This window comes from Aedes albopictus, chromosome 2, assembly GCF_035046485.1.
Source record: "Aedes albopictus strain Foshan chromosome 2, AalbF5, whole genome shotgun sequence".
Lineage (NCBI taxonomy): Eukaryota > Metazoa > Arthropoda > Insecta > Diptera > Culicidae > Aedes > Aedes albopictus.
The window spans coordinates 398,689,811-398,710,142 of NC_085137.1; the positions used below are offsets into that span (position 1 = coordinate 398,689,811).

The window sequence follows — 20,332 nt, forward strand, 5'->3', positions numbered from 1 at the left end:
CACTCTGAGTTACAAACTAATGGCAACAGTGGTTCTATAATTATCGGGTAAGTCGGTCGGGAGTGGTACTGAGACTCCCCGACACAATAGCCTCAGGGTCGGCACGCTCACGTCACGGAACTCGCGGGCAGGGAACCACAACAGCACTTCACGGACAACTACGCTTTATTCGGTCTAACTGGTCTGTATTTCTGGCACTTCCTTATACTCCCTCTAATTCCCACTTCCTTAAAGCTAACCTGACCTTATCGTTGGGGGTCCCTTTGTCAGCAACACTCCACCACACCTGTCCTCCACTGCTTCCTGGATACTGTGCGCGATGGCGGCGCGCAGGCCTTCGGACAGCTTCCTGGTGCTGGCCCACACGATGGCGGCGCACGGTACTTCACACAACGCTATCAGCGATGGCGATGTCCTACGGGTTTGGCTGGTTTGGGGAGGCACTACACGGGTTCCTGAACCTCCTACGCGTCTCGGTCCTGCCGATATGGTGACGGATCGGCCTTCGGCAAGTTCTATGCCGGAATTCGCCCAGATGGTCACGGAGACGACGTAGGGAAATCGGTCGTGCACTTTCACGTCAAAACGGCGGGGTTCTGTAGCACAGAGAGGGTATTACTCACAGGTTTCAAATGTTACGGTTACTGGTATTACCTGTAGTCCACTTCTCTGGCACTTTTTCCACTTCTCAACCTTCTCCAATAACTTTTCAAACTCCAAACTTTTTAACCTTCTACAAAATCTTCCTTTTTAACTTTTAGCCTTTAAACTGTCTTGGTAGACGAACTCTGGGCAAGTGATAGCATACCGAGTCGTTGACTGCCTTGAGGTTCATGACCTCTTTCCTCGGCCATTGCCCTCTCCAGCCATCCCATTTCTCAATGGCCCCGTTACGCCACCCCTCATGGCCGCTCAATGGTTGGTAACCAGTCCATCTGGTGGTGGGTTTTCCAACTACGATGTGTAGCGTGCTGATGGTTGCTTTTAGGGTGGTGGAGCCTGGCCTTGTCCTGTCTAGCCTATCGGGAGCTTTTTAGCTGGGTGACACCTACACTAACCACGAGTATTACATTTTTACATTTCACGCATCACAAATCACCGAAGTTCTCGGTAACACTCACGACACAAAATAACCAACAGTTACAGTTCCATTCTTAGATTTCTAAAACAAATTTGTTTGGAAAATACTACGACACTATAGCACAATTTGAATGAGTTGGCCAGAAGGTTTCTCAAAGAATCCCTGGATAAATTCCTTTGAAGAATTTGTATTGCAATTGATTGCGAGTGTTTCATAAAAAAAAACAACTGCATTCATTATATGTAACTCCTTATGAAATCTCTGACAGATAGTTTAAAGGATTTTTCAACGATATTTGTGAAACATTCATAAAAAACGGTGTCCTTTCAGCCAGAGGCTGTACAAACTGAACGAAACTTAACGCTGGACCACTGGTGAACTTTGCAAAAGGATCCTTGGAAGGAAGTCTGAAAAAAATCTAAAGAAATCCTTGGAGAATTTCTGAAAAAATTAAAATAATTCTAAAAAAAACCTTTTTGAAATTTTTAAAGTAATCCTAAAAGCAATTTTAGAAGGAACTCTTGGAAGACTTTTCCAATAAACCATTGGACAACTTTCTGTAGGATTTTTTAGAAGCAATCCTACGAGAAATTGGAGAAATCCTTGTAGAAATTCCAAGAGAATTCAGTTTTCTGAAAGTGTTCTTAGTCGAACTCCTGGGGGAATCTCTCGCAAAATCTAAAGCAACCCTGAGAGGAATCGCTCATGGAATTCTTTGAAGATTTTATAAAAATAATTTATCGAATGTTTCATATAGGACTCCGTGGAACATTTCTGGAAGGAATTCCGAGAGGTTTTAAAGGAATCGAAGGAAAAATTTCTCAAAAAATCCTTGAAAGAATCAAAAAAGACTTTTAGAATTTTTGAAGAGCCTTAGAATAATTAGCCACAGAAGTCCAATGTTGCGACTGATCGTGTGACTAACATCTAGTTTGTCGCGCCCTTACAGCGTCAGTAGCGGTACTAGAAGTGTCAAATAAATTTTGTTTACCAAAACAAAAGATCCTAGTTCTAGTGTATTTCTATTCGCCTGATGAAGGATATTTTATAGAAGTCCATGCAAGATTGCTACATCATTATTATTTCGACAGAATCTTCAAAAAAATTTCTTAAGCAATCTCTGAAAAAACCTGCCGAATAATTCGTTGAAGATTTTTGGAAAGAAACGGCAAAGAAAATCTTGGAAAAAAAATCAGAAGGAAGTCTTAAAGGACACACATTACGTGTACCAGTGCATACTAGAAAAATTTCGAGAGCATATGTCTAACGATTTTCGACTTTTTTTAAGGACAGGAAAATCTAGAAGCGTCACTTGAGAAATGCCATATTTTCGAGAGAAAATGACAAAAAAAAAAACACTTTCTTTATGTGTCTGTAAAATCTAGTAAAAATTATACAAATCTATAAGGGAATCTTTGAATATATTTATAATGTATGTTCGAACGAGTCTCTAAAAGAATTTCTGAGAGTCTCTGAAAAAAGTCCAAAGGAATATCCAAAGGCCTAAATTTGTATGTCTTTAAAGGCTTCATTTTGAGAAATCCTAAACCAATCTTATGAACTATTTCGCATGAAGTTTTATCTCAGAAAAAAAAATATGAAGAAGTTTAAGAAAAGCTTGGTTTTCTGAAGAAAATAAAACTGAAGTATATTGTCAATATCTTTGGTCTGAAGGAACTGACTGAAAATATTGGCAATCGCTAAGCGCACATACTCTTTGAGGTGCATTAATTACACTAGTTTACAGCATTTTTGAACTCGGTAAGCTGATGATTGTTTTTGGTGTAGAATCATGCCCTGAGTTCTAAAACGTGAAGGAAAAATATTACAGTAGAGCGGATTTTTTTTTCGAGTTTCCATACAAGGTTGACGATTTGAAATCGATTTTTGTTCTATTTTTAAGCAAAATCGCTCACTTCACACATCTCATTCTCCGTAATCAATACTCCGATTGAGCTGAATTTTTTACTGTAACTCACCTACATATGATATGTCAAATAAACGTTGAGAAAGGATTTTTAAATTATTTTTTTCTTCTTGAAAAAAAATACATTTCTTCATATATTTTTGGAAATTTTGCTAAAATTTCAGGAGATCGTCCCCAAAACTCGCCAATATCTTGAATTTCATAAATCTGACGCAAAACCTGTATTCAGATGATCGAATGGTATTATATATATTATATATTTTAAAAAATTAAAATTGGTTGAACAAAACGCAAGATATTTGAATTTTATTAAATTCCATATTTTAAAAAGTTGTAAAACTTGATATTGAGCTAAAACTCAAAAACTGTTCTACTTTAAAATTTTTGAAGCACGGTTTCGAAATCAGCGCCAAATTATGCTTCAAAAATTTTGGTCATTGACAGAAGTTCACGACTTTCGTTTTATTTTGTAAACTAGTGTTATTGTTTCGAATACAACACTTTCAACAATTCTACAACTTTCGAAAGGCAATGCTCCGTGTGTACATAGGTTTGAGAACCCCTGCTTCGGTGTGGTAGGAAAAATAACACATCCATCGTTGAGCACCACGCGCGACCACGATTGGCTGGTGGCCACGCGCGTGTTTGGTGGCAATTTATGGTCGGCACATGAGGTCTTTGCCGGTTCAAAGGATATTTACTAGAACTAGAGAATGAGGAGACAGAAACGGGAGCTATTTTTTACGCTACTTCTATCATTCACGGATCCACGCAATCTTTTCGAGGGAGAAGACGTAGGCGAGGGCGAGAGGGCAATCACTACTGTGCTGTTGGGAGACTAGCGAAAAGCCCCGTTTGATAAATGGGAACAAATGAACCGATGAAGGCGTACAACGAGGTTCCGCCAAACTGACATTCGTGGGGCGGTTTATGGAGCTATGTGTCTTCCTGCGAAATTGAGTGCAATGGTGGAGATTGAGGAATTGGGTGATTTATGCTGCTGATCGAATGCATAAAAATTCGATTCAAGATCGCACATTTCCAAAGTTATCCCATCAATGCAGGATAAGAATTAGAAGTTCAAAAGTCTGTAGAAAAAACTTCCTCCAGAAATTGGAACTAAAGTTCTCAAGAATAGTCTCGAGCAAACCTGCTCAAGTGCTCACGGCTTTAGCAAGACACGCCGAGGATCTGGAATTGATCTCACTCTTACCAAACCCACGCAGTGTGAGTTCTTCCTTAGGAAGGGAAATATGGCGTGGGTTCTGAAATGACATTCCTATGAGCATCCTATCCTATGCAACAGTGAAGTTTTGTTTAACATAACACATATTTGGGTATACTACAAAATTCTCGCTTACCAATCTTAAATTTGCCATGGCATTGCAAACACTACAATTTATTATCCATTCAATAAAAACAAACAATGAAAGACATTAGAATAATTACCCAAGTAACAATTTAAATTCCTTTTAGATTTGTTTATTTTTATGGAAGCTTTATCATAGCATGAAGAATTCATGAAACATTTATAGTTGTTTTTATCAAGAGAAAATAATCTCCGTTCGTATGCGGTTTTTAAGTTTTCTTCAAGTTTATTTTGAAAACTCCGCATAAAACAACTTGATTCCCTAAGGCATTTGATCTTATTATAAGTTTTAAGACGTATTTGAAGTTATTTTCAACACATAACATCAACAAACTTTATTAAAAGTTTATGCTTCGTTTATTCAAGTACACTTCATCTGAGTTATTCTCCTTTAAAAACTTCTTAAAGCTTTCAATTCTTGAGCTAGAGCCACTAGTCTGGAATAAGAACTAAGCGGAGTAATAAAATCTTATTAATTCAAATAATACATTATGCAATAAATTGGCTTTTTTATGCAAATATAAACACTCAAACATTTTTGCTCACTGTTAATTTTGCCGTTTTGGTGCTCAAAAGTAATCATATCGACGAAATATTCATTTTATAGCCAATCAAAAATGCGAGTAGCTTGCTGAGGTCGTCCAACCTTCAGCCAGTTACTCACACAGGCCACAGCGCAGCTTGAATCGAAAATGAAATGGGTACTTACTGTGACTCTTCTCGTGCTTATGCTAAATAGTGTAATACCTACTAGTAATTTTTAGACATGCACTTAATAGACGAAACTATAATAGAATTGGCACTTTCTGAAGCAAAATGTACAGAAACAACTTTCTAGCTCCAAAAAGGTAAACAAACAATTGTCAAAGGCTGTTACTCTTGAATAAAACGAATAAGTTTCATTTAAGACGAACAAATCTGCCTTAAGATCATCACTAGTAAAAACAATCTTCAATAAATGCTGTTGATTTCATGCAAGGTGACTTGGTTCCATCATTGTTTTGAGGTGGTTTGGATTAAAGGTAATAACAATTGATGGCGGCTGCATGAGTTTTGTTCGCTTCGAACGGCAGCCATGTTTAGAAAGAATTGAAAAAGTGGCGTAGCCTTTTGTTTTTACAGGAAACTTATGTCTTCGTACATTAATGAATGATATTATTTTTCAGGCGCTTTGTTATTTTTGTATGTTTTGGGTGGCATATCAACGACAAAGTGGGTATGGCACGGAAAATTTTGATTCCCTGTCATGAATGATCTGTCAGGCAATTTTGATGCATTAGCCATTTCAATTTGATGAAAATTAATTCGCAGTTCAATTAACATTTCATCCATGAAACAAAACTAGTTCGCATCTGCATAATGCTGAGGTAAAAGATTTCATTTATCATGCACTATTAGCATTTTTGAGAAAGGCAGCTAAAAGATCAACACGCTTCAAGCTATTCTTGTTAAAGTTTTATGAAGTTCTTATAACCAATCATCAGTGTTAGTACATAAATACAACTAGTTTCAAAGCAGTCTTCAAAACCAGTCTTGAAGATCTCCTGAAGAGTGGGCCAGATTAGTCTTTTGGATAGTTTATACCTTTTTTATCTCGGATTTGCAGAACAAAGAGCTTTATTGCTAAGTTTTATTATTCAATCTTAGAAATTACTTCAGGATTGCCACAAAAGTATAATTGTTACTTGGGTAGTCATCAGTAAGTTCCAAGCAATACCGAGCTGTGATTTATTAATTGAAATAACTCTGTTTACAACCCTTCCTAACCATTACCAGTATCGACATCTATCTTCGTAAAGGCAACCCATCGGAAATCTTTCCCTTACATTAATTTAGCCCACTAATTTGTTGCCATCTTGGCCTATCCGTTTTTTACCGTTGTACTAATTGGATTCCGACCCGATGGCCCTAATTTTAATTACCTTTCTTTTCCGCTTCTCTTGCAGGATTCTCGATTCAGCTAAGCGATTACCGGAACGTAAAATGTGAACCAACCATCGTCGCAACCACCAACACCTCCTCCAACAGCATCAATATAAAGACCAACAACAACAATAACACCATCATCAACAGCAGCAATGGCATTAGCCACGTGAAAGCTAATTCCTCAAGACATTTAACGGTAAGTGCTTCCTCAAACCATTCCGTCGTCAACCAGTCGTCGCCTTCGGCAGCATCGACAGCAGCAACAGCAGCGGTGGCAGCAGTCTCAGCGGTACCAACGACGGTGCTAAAATCCAGCCGTAGCCATAATAATTATCCGAATAAAAGAGAACAACAGATGTTAATTTACACGCAGCCCCCATCAGATAAGAAAGCAGATAAATCACCCTCGCCTGTGACGCCCGTGGGCATCGCCAACTCATCTTCCACAGTCAGCAGCAATGGCAGTAGCAGCAGCACAACAGGTCGTCAATCGTCGTCGGCGGGCGGTTCGTTCCAGTACGATGCCACGTCGCCAATATTCCGCGATCGAAGCATCGAAGAAACGGAAGCCGCCCATGATTTATTGTCCTTATCGCAGAGCCTACCCCCGCTTCCGGCCCCGTGCGTCGTAACAATCCTTCATCCCAGCACGGAACCGACCGTGAACTTTGTCACGTCTAGCAACTCAGGCAGCAGCACAACGCAAACCCCGCAAGTCACGGACGGTCAGCCGACAGCGACGCTCGTCCAGAATGGCAGCATCATAAACATCGTCGACGGCGGAAGCTACCAGTGTCCCCCGGGATCTGGGCCGATATCGATGATTATTCCGTGCTACGAAATTACAACGACGAGTGTCCCCGTGGTGAAGACCATCACGTCGGCCGCTCCGTTAACTCCACCCACATCGGAGCACTCGTCCGACACGGAAAGCAACGGCTCTTCCCCAACCGGACCGCCGTCGGTGGTCTCATTCGTATCGTCTTCCGATCAATCCATCAAGCGGAAAAAAGCTTGTCCCTCGACGACGCTTGTCGCACAAGGCAACAAAAAAGCCAATCTCACGGTATCCGAGCCGTCGGTGTCTTCAACAACCGTCCACCACCAGCCTCAGAACAAACCGGTAGCCGCAGAACTCTACACCTACGACGACCTCATCTCCAGTGACGGTCGATCGAAGAATCGAAAGAAACCTACAACCAATCCACCTCCTCCCGCAGAAACTCCCAACACTCCATCAGACCAAAACCAACCTCCCGTAGAACCTCCAAACCCTTCTCCAACCGCCACTTCCCCAAAAGGCAAATACCGGTGCCCAGAGTGCGGCAAAACCTACGCTACATCCAGCAACCTCTCCCGTCACAAACAAACCCATAGGTCCTTAGACTCCCAGTCTGCGAAGAAATGCCAAACCTGCGGCAAAGCGTACGTCTCCATGCCGGCCTTGGCGATGCACCTGCTCACGCACAAGCTGTCGCACAGCTGCGGTGTCTGCGGTAAGCTGTTCTCCCGTCCGTGGCTCCTGCAGGGTCACCTCCGGTCCCACACCGGCGAGAAACCGTACGGCTGCGGCCACTGCGGAAAGGCCTTCGCTGATCGATCGAACCTGCGGGCGCACATGCAAACCCATTCGACCGATAAGAACTTCGAGTGCCAACGGTGCCACAAGACGTTCGCGCTCAAGTCCTACCTGAACAAACATCTGGAGTCGGCGTGCTACAAGGAGGACGACATGGTTGGGGGCCGGAAGATCTACCACAGCAGTCAGGACATAGATCGGGACGAGGCGCGGCAGAGGCAGCTGCAGCAGTTGCAGGACGAAAATAGTAGCATGACGATTGATGTGGTTACGACCACGACCAATACCTGTAGTGGGTTCGAGGGGTTGAAAAGGGGTCGCTTGTTAGGGGAACATCTGGAGGGCGATGGGCCGCGCAGCGACGACGGCGCGGATGATGAAGATGATGTCGATGAAGATGAAGTGATCGATGTGATTACGGCGTAAGGGAAGGGTTGGGGCGTGTTGGTTTAAAATGTTGAATAGTGTTAGATATGGAAACGAAGTGGTGAGATTCAGTTGGGCAGAGCACTTTTGATCGATGGAGCAGTCTCAAACTACCCTGGGTTCTTTAAATACTGACACTTTCGGTAACCACATTGATGGAATCATGAATTATGGGAAAACTAGAGAAGAATGTAGATTCTAGTGCAATCATAGGTATGGAGACGCATGGTAGATCACTATTCGGTTATGATTAGTATTGATACACAGTTGAGTCTATTCTGACGCTTTGCTATCTCTTCGATTTCTCAAAATTTGAATTCTACAAAATTCAGATATTGGATCATTAGAGAAATTGTGTAACCAAAAAATAAATCTCAGATTATGATTCAGTCTTAGAATCGTGAAAAAATAGAAATATTCTGAAACTGTTTGGGATATTCTACTTAGAGAACATGTTGGCGAAATGCGTGGCGAAGCTATGACAACTTTTTTATAATTACAAGAAACTGTTTGTAAAATATCCAGATTAAGTTTCTAGTATTCACAAGAAGACTAATTTATACCAACATCTGGATTTGAGTCTTTTTTTGGCAAAACTATTTAAAAGCCTAGGACTCCTGACAAAATTACCTTAAAATTGTTGATGCAATTACCTGATAAAAAAAACTTCCGCAATAATTTCTGAAATGTTTCTGGAAGAATCGTGGAGACTCCGTAAGTTCCTATTGACTTTTCAAGATGCGTCAATAGGCTTCGTGGATTTTTTTTACAGAATACTTCGCAGAGTTTTCTCAAAGAATCTGTGAATTGCACTGCAGGTCAGTATTGAAAATCTCAGGAGCAGAATTTCTGTGATTTTGAATAGAACTTGAGCAGGAATCTATCAATTATTTCGAAATCGGTTCACCAGGAATTCAACTGGAAACGTGATTTCACAGATTTTTTTTGCCAGAAATACATCAATGTTCTGGAGTAAAAGCTTCAAAGGATCTTTTAGGCATTTTGCCACAGATTTCTCCAGAAATCCAGACCAAAGCAAAGCAAAGATAACCGTACATATCGTAGTTGCTACACCGTGATTGACAAGAACAATCGAAGTTGCACAAAGATCCAATGAATGGTGCTTGGGACTACCTACGCACTTTCAAAGTGCACAATTTGAGAGTTCAATATTTTAAAGTCAATAACGGTGCCGGCCACGTCCTTACAGTCATCGGGAAAGGGGACGGAATGTTAGTTCGACAGCCGTTGTTACTAGAAACCATGGAATCCACAGCATCCCAACAGTTGTCTCGGGAAGGAGTATTTGTTAGTAGGGTAGGGTAAGGCGTGGATATCGGAGCCTCCTTTGGTAGGTGATTGTATTGAACTTAGAGTAAACGGAGAATAAACTTTCAAGCTTAGATAGCTATTTTCGAGTTATGTATTTTACTAAGAGTATTCTCATGTGTTACCTGTGATCGACAGCCGTTGAGGTAATTAAGCTCATTATTTAAAATCTGCTCAATGATTGTTGTGAACTGCAATCACTTTCTTCTGACATCTAACGCTTTAATATTAGGCCTGCACCAGAACTACAAGATTAATTTGCAGATTTTGCAGATATTACAGACTCCAGGAGTCATCATGAAAACGCATTGGTGAAATTATCCCAACTTCTTCTAGTATGTAAAGAAAACTAAACTCGGAATGATTTCACCCAGTTCCATGTCGTTGGATGACCGCAACCACTCTTTAACTCCTTCAATTTTCTGCAATACTGTTTGCTACCAAGTGTGCATCCATTTTTATCACTTCACGAGGAAGGACAATGTGCACCTGCCCCCAAACACGCGTCACTTTTCATTTTTTCCTTCGAACAATGCAACGCAACCGAGATTTTCATCGCAACTGTCACAAACACGCGTCACTTTTCGTTTTTCCGCCGAACAATGCAACCCGATCGAGATCCCCATCGCAACTGTTCCAAACACGCATCATTTTTCATTTTTTCCTTCGAACAATGCCACCCGATCCAGATCCCCATCGCAACTCAGAATCCAGACCATGGAAAAAGTCGATCAAAAACCAAGTCAGTGTAATAAAATCATCAATCTGGCAATGGTAGGTATATGCACCTTGGTGGCGCTTCGAAAAACGTGACAGCTCTTTTAATAAAATTTTTAATTGCGGAAAGATTTGCCAAATTTCCGAGCGTACAGTTGTGCTCATCTAGTTTCTGTTATATTTTTGGAGTTTTTTCCAAAATTTTTCATTTTTTGAATAAAAATTAAATTTTCCGAAAACCTAGAAAAATAAAAAAAATCAAATCATTTTTAACAGTTTCCAATAGACTTTCTTTAATTCTTTAAATTGTAAAAATGAAGTAAAGGAACAAGACTGATATATGCCCTTTACTGCCGTTTACCAGATTTGCAGGTATGTATAAACATACAGAAGAACTTGTAGCTAAAAGGCACAGACTACGAGAGTAAGTCTCGGCTTAAAATAAAAATAATTCGCTGTAACTTGTTGGGCACAAACGCGGCTGCATTGGCATCTAAGCCGAAAGAGAGATGGTTTGTGAAAAAGGAATGTTCATGGTATGGGCTCGGGATCAGTTTGGCTTTCTATTCCGCAGAATCATTACATGTTCTGTGGCTTAGTTGGTTAAAGCGCCGGTCCAGCGAATACGGAGTCGTGGGTTCGAATCCCACCAGAACATGATTTTTTCACAAATTCATCTCTCAATTTGTCAATTAGCAACATTTCGTGCCTTCTAACTACAAGTATTTCTGAACAAGGCAACATTGCCTTAAGTTTTTCATTTGCAAAAAAACAGTTTGTCACGGTTATTCTGAATTTTTTTAAAGGTGCCGGCAATTGCAAATAGTTTAGGAATCTCTGCGATGTCCATAGGAAAATGGGAATACTAGGATTTATTTATTTTTTTAACAGATTTCATGAGTTTCATGATTGAAAATAACCATAGTTTTTGAGACGCTTTTAGAAAAGAAAAGAAGAAAATTTTAAAAAAAAAACAACATGATAGAGTTGTGAAATTTTCAGAAAATCAAAAAATGCGTTGTAAAAATCATCAGAGCAATTTCTACTGATTACTGCAAATTAGCATAGAGAACCTCTTGAATAAATTAAAGCCATGTGTTCCTGTAATATATATGTAATAATTTCTGTAATGTCTTGCAAGATCTTCTATACATTCATATTCTGGTGCGGTTCCTGGAGGAAATTTTGATAGATTTAGCGGGCCAGATAAAATTAATTAAGGAATTTCTGACAAATGCAATCATGACAAAATGCGACATAATCCCAAAGTCCGGAATATTTTTTAACAGTACTTCTGAAATATTTAAATAAGGTATCGTTTTCCACTATAACTCAGTCAATTTTGAACCAATTGACTTGAAATGTTGTACACGGGTAGATACTATAACTATCTCACCACATTCCAAAATTTGTGTCAATTGGTTCAAATTTGACTGAGTTATAGTGGAAAACAGACGAATATAGAAGCCACCGCCCAAGTAGCGCGATTCCCTAGTTTAAAAATAATAACCACGCATTCGGAAAATATTTGTTGGTGAAAGTCTTTCTGTATGCTTTTGCAGAAGTTCTGAACAAAACTGCTTGAAAAATCTACGAGATAATACCTCTCAAAAATCTGAATAACAAGGTATATTTCAAACAAGAGTTGTTTCAGGAGTACCGTAAATTTATTTGACGGATTCTTTTTTTTTTCAGAGAAAAAAAATCTCCAGGGATTTTCCCATAGAATATTTGGTAACGTTCGCCAAAAAATACTCTACACTTTTTTACTAGGATAAACCCAATAATCAGTCGAAAACATGGCTGTGCTGTCTCAGGCGCAATCAAACCAATATATTTTCTCTGTGTCCGTTCAGATCTGAGAAAAGAAAAAAAGAAAAATAAATAAATTTCATGCCGACAAATTATGCATTTATGAAGCTTATTGAAAACCGAATGCTAATAACACTAGTTTTCCGAAGATGAAACGCCAGATAAAGGAGGCTAATAACTATTCTGTTGGATCTGAGACTGTCCAACCTGAACTTTTCAGATGTTCTGACAATCTAGTCAAGAGAAAAAATTGACGAGGAAATAAATGAAAAATCACGCCTGTAAACATTTTGAAAATTTCATCCTTTTAAATCTTAAATATTTCAAAGAAATTTTGAACTCTATTACAAATTGGATGTTTTGGATATTCAGAATGATCGTTGGTTTTCCCTCTTTATGCTTCATTTTGGGTTGATTCTTGCAAACATATCCAACAAATCATACGTGAGAAATTCTTCTCAAACTCACTCACACAATTTCGTGAAAGTTTTTTCCTGAAAATGTTCATAATGAGGTACTCCAGGGTTTTCTGAATCAAGTTTGTGCAACAATTTTGAATCACTAATCATATGTTTTGTGCCAAAAGTAGTAGAAACTTTTATATCTTTCCAAAATTGTGTGTTTTTTTTTTCTTCGGGCCATTAAATTGTTATTAAATTGATCGTATAACCTTATTTCAACTGATAAATGTACAATTTTTTTAGCATTTTTTCTCATCAGAATTTGCCAAAAAAACATGTGCTATTATTTGTACCGTGAAAGTGCTATCTAATGGTAGTATTCCTTATACTGCCCATTGAATTTGTATTCCCTTAAATTCCATTTTATAATAGAAAATATAACTTTTGTATGGGAAGTTTGTAACCCAAATGTTGAATGATTCCTTAAACTAGCTCATCCTAATGTTGGACGGTTCTCGCTAATTTTTGAACGGTTGAAGCTTTGTTCGTAATTGATGACGTATAACCCGATATAAACCTATCATTGACCTGTTTTTAGTTTGGCCACCAAACACAACATACACTCAACAGCTATCCGATGTGGGTCCAACAGTAGTCCAACATTTGATAAAATTTGACCCGACTTTGACCGACATCCGATAATTTTTCACTCTGGCTGAGTGTTTTCCGGGTTTTCCGTGTTTTGTGCCCAGCTAGTCCCAGCTAATGACAATTCATGTAAATGACAAGGGATCGCTCATTTGAAGAGATCTCTAGTGGACTGAAATCGTTTTAAACATGACTAGATGCAAAAATGGCTAAAAAGACTTGATTAGAAGCGAAAATGACAAAGGAAAAATACACCTTTGAAAGCCCCTGAAACACTCCTGGAAACCCATGAGACCCACTCAACCCCCAAGAACACTCATGAACGACCCTGAAATCCCTTGAAAACCCGTGGGTTGCTCCTGAACCTCCTGGAAAGCCTTTAAATACTCCTGGGACCCCCTTAAAACTCTGAATCCCTCTTGTTCACCTCTGGAATATCCTTGGAACGCCCTTGACACCCCATGAAATGCACGGTTAGGTAAAGTGAAAAAAATCTGGCAGTCTTACTAACATCGTAAGTTATGCCAGTGTTCAACAATTGGATCATGGATGCATAATGATCACAAATAAAATTCTGCGATCAATAGAAATATAAAATTTCAAAAGCCAAGTCCCTTACTGGATACAAAGGGACATAGAAAAAAAAGCAAAAATATTGAAAAATAAAAAAAAAAAATAAAAAATATTAGGTATACAAAAAATGTTTATTTTTCAAAAATTGTCCTGGCGAATCCTCTAAATTATGTTTTAGAAAATCTTTTTTTTTACATTTAGTCGCTTTTTGTCACTATTTGGTAATTTTTTTTTTCGAGAATTTGGTAACGCAATTAATTCCAACGTTCAGATTTTGCTACCAGCTCTGCTATATGGAAACTGGAAGAATTTTTGAAAATATCTCCTAACAATTACCTGATAATCAATTGAGGAGAATTCCCACCATAGCGGGAGAAATCTCTGAAAAATAAATTTAAACCTCACTCGTTAATACTTTTCGTGAATTTTCCAAATATGCATCCCATAGAAAATTACTGGGAATATTTCTAAAGATTTTCAGAGGAAATCAAAGCAAGATACAACACCGATTTAGTCTAGAAATATTATGTTTGATAATTAATTTTGAACTGTTTCGAAATGATCTAGCAAAAATTTCACTTAAACTCTTTGCGCTACCCCTAAATATCAACCAAAATAGCTCATTTTTTGTACAGCTCACATATTTCGAATAGTGGATCACTTTCAACATGGGAAATCATATCCCGGAGAGATTTTTTGAAATTAGTCCTACCCTAGTCTACTGATTACCGCTTCTGTTTCATTGCAGAAGGTCCAGGGTCAATTCCTGGCCCGTCTCCTTCATTCTACTTTGTATCTTTCTATTCACTTTCTCTATAATCTCCTCTCTGTATAAATACAACTTTATGTATATTCATGTGTTCATAGTCATCGCAAGAACAAGAAACGGTTGAAAAAGCCGTTTTCCTTCCTTTCAACTTTCACAACACAGTGTCAATCTATCAAATAACGTCTACGAGTTATGCAATCATGCGAACTGTGCCGCCATAGCTTCATAGTAATAATCGCACTAATCTACCACCTTACGCCTGGCACCCACGCACCAATGTGTGAACCCTCTGCCAACCCTATCCCACCAACACTCTGACATCCGCATGAGTTTGTGCAGACGCAGGGGTATATTCGGTCTGATGTGGATACAAACGATTCCCTTTTCCTACATTGGCCTGCAACCTGACGTAGCAGGCGCTATTGGGGGCTATTCATAAACCACGTAGACCAAAATTTGGCAATCTCAGACCCCCCTCCCCCTCCCCCCTCTTAGACTTTTGTCCATACAAAAATTTTGAAATTGTATGGAGCGTAGACTTTGGTCAGATCCCCCCCTCCCCCCAAAAAGTCTACGTGGTTTATGCCGCCCCTTGCCGCCTAAAAATAAAAGATTACCAACGCTCACACACTGAAGATGCCTGCTAGTCTCCGGCAGATAATAGCATTGGTTCCTTGTGTGAGTGTAACTGGTCTGGCGATACTGGAGTAGCATCAAGCTCAGCTTTAACACAACAATACAGGACTAGAACACCAATATTTGCCATAATTGTAATATTTGTATCGATATGAATGCAATGAAACACGTAGATAAATAGAGACTTAGATGAGGGATTACTGTATTATCCTGCCCAAACTTAAAGCCCAGCTGAATCTCATCCTTCGTTTACTAAATCTAGCTATAGTTTTCTCCACTTATGATCCCTTGGGAGCCAAAAATAACCATCAACCGTGACATCCTTCTCCCAGCTTCGGCAAAGCTCACGTAACGTTTCGAAATATCTTCATTACTCTGCAAAAAAAATAGAACCTCTCTTTCCGGAAACGCGAAACAGCTTTCAGCCTACGTAAGTTCAGCTTTTCTTCGCCCACATACTCTACTACTGCCACACTAAGCCATTCCGCACTCCGATATTCGATTTCTGCAGCGTTCATGCTTCCCTTTGTATCCCCTAGTTTTTTTTGCGCCATTCAGAACCCAGTTCCATCATCCCACCCGAAAGTGGTGGGTTCAATATCATTTCCCCAAATTGTTCCTCGAATAGAGGATGTCCTTCCCCATCAGTGCCGGTGGCAAATGGAAAACGTATCGAACGCATTAGGAGAGAACCTCGCCTGGTCGGAAACGTCCTAGTTCCGAAATTTCCTTCCAGCACCAGACCCGCACGGCGAAAGCGATTCGCTTGGAACCTGCGGGAAGGAAAAAACGTCCCGATGAAAAGTAATTTTAAAGAGGAAAATAAATTACTTTTAAATGATGACTCATTGTCGAAGAATATTTTTTGCCACGTCGAATCGCTCTTCCGCGTGGCACTATTTTACGCCAAACCAGTTTCCGCGAATTTCCCGGAAAACTAGAAACCGTAGCGCGCCGCTTCACCTTCCTCGAAGTATTCCAATTCCGGTGCAACGCGACCCACACCGGCGCGGCGAGGAATGTTATTAATGAACCTTTCCGTCCTAAGCCCCCACCGAAACTCAACTACTATACCTACTCAATTTCCTCGAGGCCTTCGCCCAATTTCGACTACCGCGTGTGCTCCACTCCGACGGATGACAAAAAAGGGAGATCGCATCCATATTTCCACGCGCTAGCTGGCTGCTATATTAGGAATCGCGAAGCGCGATGATTGGACAAACAAACTGGGCGACCGTCGTCGTTGCCGATGTCGCCGTCGTCCCGAACCTACTTACTTTCCCTTTGAAAGCAGGGGGAGGGGAGGCGCGACGGTCGCCTCAATTTGGTTTGAAAAATTGCGTTATTGGAAATTGATGACTCGCACCAGTGGGAAAAATTCCGCTTTCGTTCGAGATGGTGGATACGTTCCACGGTTGGGTGGTTTAGATTCAGGAAGTGATTTTCCTGTGCGTTGAAGAAGGGGGGCGGGGGGCAGTTCCTAATAGGCTAATGCCTCCCACCCAAGCCCTGATTCGTGAATGTATAATAATGGTACAAAATTTATCGTATTTTGGGGCATCGATTTTATCGATGGGCATTGAGAATCCACGTGTAAAAGATAAGTGCTCTCTTCAATACTACTGAGAACGTATTGGAAATAACTATTCTCCTCTTCTAAACCGTAATAAATTGTCATTTTTTTTGTTATATGTACGTTTATTGTCAAAATTCACAATTATTAAAATTACAAACAATCATTTAAACTACGACATAGAAATCAAAATCAAGTTCATCAGTATCGACTCTACCAAATATCAATGAAAGTCATGGCGAAATCCTTCAGCTAGATCAAATTCGTTCATTGAGAAAAAAAAACAAAAACATAACAAAAATAAAATTATTGAAAATCAATTGATCTCACCATGAAACGCCTGAAGGTATGCTACCATTTTATTGTTATTGCTCTCATGCTGAAATGGTAGGGCTTGAAAAAAAAAATCGTGCAGCACGAGTGATGTCTAGATTTTTGCCAATATAAAATTATTCAACAGCCAATGGATCGTTCTTTTTCAAATCATTTTTCGATCATTATCCCTGATCGAAGAAAGTTCTGTTGGAAATTAAGAAAAAATTTTGATAACTGAAATTTTGATAATTTCGCAAAATTTTTGGAAAGGAGTTTATCGCAGAGCTTTTTTTTCCTTTCTTGAAAATGCATTTACCTTGGGAATTTTTGAAAAATTACATAAAAACTTAAGAAATTTCAAGGAAAAAATATATCTTTAAGATTTATTCTCAACATTTAGCAAAAACTCAATCAATTTTCGTCCAAAAAGTCCTTTTTTCTGTAAAAACTCCTGCAGCGATTTTCGTTCATTCTTTTTTTTTGCAAAACAGTCACATCGGTTATAATTCTCAAGATAGTTTATAAAATTTTGTTTGGAAAAACACCTGATTTTTTTTTTCAAAAAAAATCTCTAAAAACCTGTATAAAATCTGAAAGATTTTCAGGTTTTTTCCAAAACATAAAAAAAAACAGAGAAAACCTTTTATTGCATTGGATTGTTGAAAATTGGCTTTCGATTTCACTGAGGAAAAGTTTATTCTTCGATACATAGTAGGGTGCGTGTACCAATTATGGCACTACCTAAGGAAAGCTATTTAAACAAAAATAACGAGAAGACCAACGAATGCCATCAATAAGTTAAAAGACAGCTTAGTTGCCATACTTTACAGAAAAATATAGAAACTGAGCCAAAACTACTTTTAGTATTGATTACAGCGTGTGACAATAATAGGAACCCTGTAGCAGTTATGGTTAAATTTTTTAACTTCGGTTCCTTTTCGCACTACTTGCGTGCATTCCTTATGGGGTTAGCCATAACTGGTACACTATGGCGAAAAAGGATGCAAGGAAGCCGAAATTTTAAGGAAAAGGGTTTATTTCTACCATGATTTGAGGAAAATGTGGAGTTTAAATGAATGGCGAATAATTGATACTATAGCCATAATTGGTACACTTACCCTATTTGAGAAAAACGATTTTTTTTTATACAAAAGGTGAAAACTCATCTAGCCTTTTTCGGAGCAATATCTTACCATGTTTTTTTTTTTTTTTGAATTCCACGTTTCATAGAATATTCATAATCCCATTTGATCCCAAATTTTTACAAAAAAATTATCCGGTAATCAACAATGATTGCTTTTATCTGATGCTACTAAACATTACCCGAAGGACTAATTCGGGAGATACTGTAGAAACGTCTTTTGGGGAGGAATGTTAATTACTTCAAATAATTCCATAACGCTCAACAGAGCCCGTCAAAAAATTTTACTGAATACACGATGAGTTATGTGAAATATGTTCAAAAATTCACATTCAAACATGGGAACAGCGTAATGGCAAATGAAGGGCAAATTTTACCATTAAAATAGAATGTTTGAATGGTAAAACTTGCTATTAGTTTGTTAGAAATAAGAGTTAAAATAACAAAAAATAATAACTAAGTTTCTATGGCACAACAGCTGAAGAATAACTGATTTTACCGTTGTAATAACAGAATATAGCAAAAAGAATTACAAAAGAATAACATACTTTAATATACACTGTTGAAAATGCTTTGACATCCATGTGCACAACAGAACACGTGCTCGATGAACAAATTGAGATTTGAAATTATGAAAAGAAATCCACGTACTCCGGTGAGACTCGAACTCACGACTCCCAATTCGCTAGACGGGCACAACAGACAATGTGTTAGATGTTCATCTAATCCCATCCGAAGGGGGTTTGGATTGTGAAAAGAAGAGAACCATGTGCGATTGTGGAATCGAGTTCAGTTCTAGGCCTGCTGGCGACGGAGATAGTCAAGTGACTCCGTAGCTTGAAGGAATAGAAGCGCCCGTCTAGCGAATTGGGAGTCGTGAGTTCGAGTCTCACCGGAGTACGTGGATTTCTTTTCATAATTTCAAATCTCAATTTGTTCATCGAGCACGTGTTCTGTTGTGCACATGGATGTCAAAGCATTTTCAACAGTGTAATTTCCCACATGGCTTGGTCAGCCAAAGCAAAATCAAGAAATTGACATACTTTAATATGATGATAAATTATGTTATTGTGTTGATATTGTGGCTGATAGTATTGTGATATTTTTTGTTATTATTACGTCATTTTACTATACAATAATAAGTTTTACAATGAAAGCATGTTTTGTTATTTATGTGTCATCCTTAACTATACATAAAAAACTAAAGAATTGCAAATTTAGATATGATGACAAAATATGTTATTCTTTAGTTATTGGTTTGTTATTCACCTCTACCCGGGAATCCACATACTTGCCCCGAAATTCTTCAAGTTATTCTTAAAAAATCGTGCGAGATTTTTCTTGAAAATTTCAGATACATGTTCGTCCTCCTACAGGCCTTAAATTGAAAACTTATTCACGAACTCTACCACCCAAGTAACACACTTGTCACCGAAGAGTCACGGCAGCGCAGGTTTTTGTTGCGCAGAGGTCACTGTGACTTGCTTCTAACAAATAAACACTTACTTGCTAGAAGTAAGTCATAGTGACTTCTGCGCAACAAAAACCTGCGCCGCCGTGACTCTTCGGTGACAAGTGTGTTACTTGGGCAGTCAGTAATCATTCGGTAATTTCTGTAAGAAATAAAGAAGAACTTTTCTCTCCATCTTTTTCAGTTCCATCTTATAGAGAATGTTGCTGGTAGAACTCTTTCAGTTTTCAAAAAATCAAGCTTAAAGAATTTCTGGCACCAAGAGAGCTTCGCCTAAAAATTTCAAAGTGTTAAGCCACGGGGTAAAAATCGCGTTAATGAAGATTAAAAAAAAAACTTCCATATCATGTAAAAATATTGTGAATTGTCCGGCGGCATTTTGAGAAGCCAACAACTTAACGACTTTTTCATCAAAATTTCCCAAAATTATAGCATTAAATCGTGCTCTGGTGGGATTCGAATCCATGACTTCGCATTCGCTCGTCAAGCGCCCAATCCATCTAAGCCACAGTTTGAGATTCTGCAGAATCTAAAACTTAACTGAATTTGAGCTCACACCGATTCCCGTTCTTTCTGTGGACTTTTCAATGATTCATTAGGAAATTCTTGATGAATAAAGATATCAAAACATTCGTAGAA

The 20,332-nt window shown here is 38.8% G+C and overlaps 1 protein-coding gene across 1 annotated transcript in view; it reads left to right on the forward strand.

The window, feature by feature from the left end:
- LOC109405120 (mucin-5AC-like) overlaps positions 1-8,329 on the forward strand; it is a 163,988-nt gene extending 155,659 nt beyond the window's left edge. The window contains exon 2 of the mRNA XM_029879374.2: positions 6,324-8,329. Within this exon, the coding sequence (XP_029735234.2) occupies positions 6,324-8,308 (1,985 nt within the window). The 3' untranslated portion in view covers positions 8,309-8,329. The remainder of the gene's footprint in view (positions 1-6,323) is intronic.
- The last annotated feature ends 12,003 nt before the right edge of the window (positions 8,330-20,332 follow it).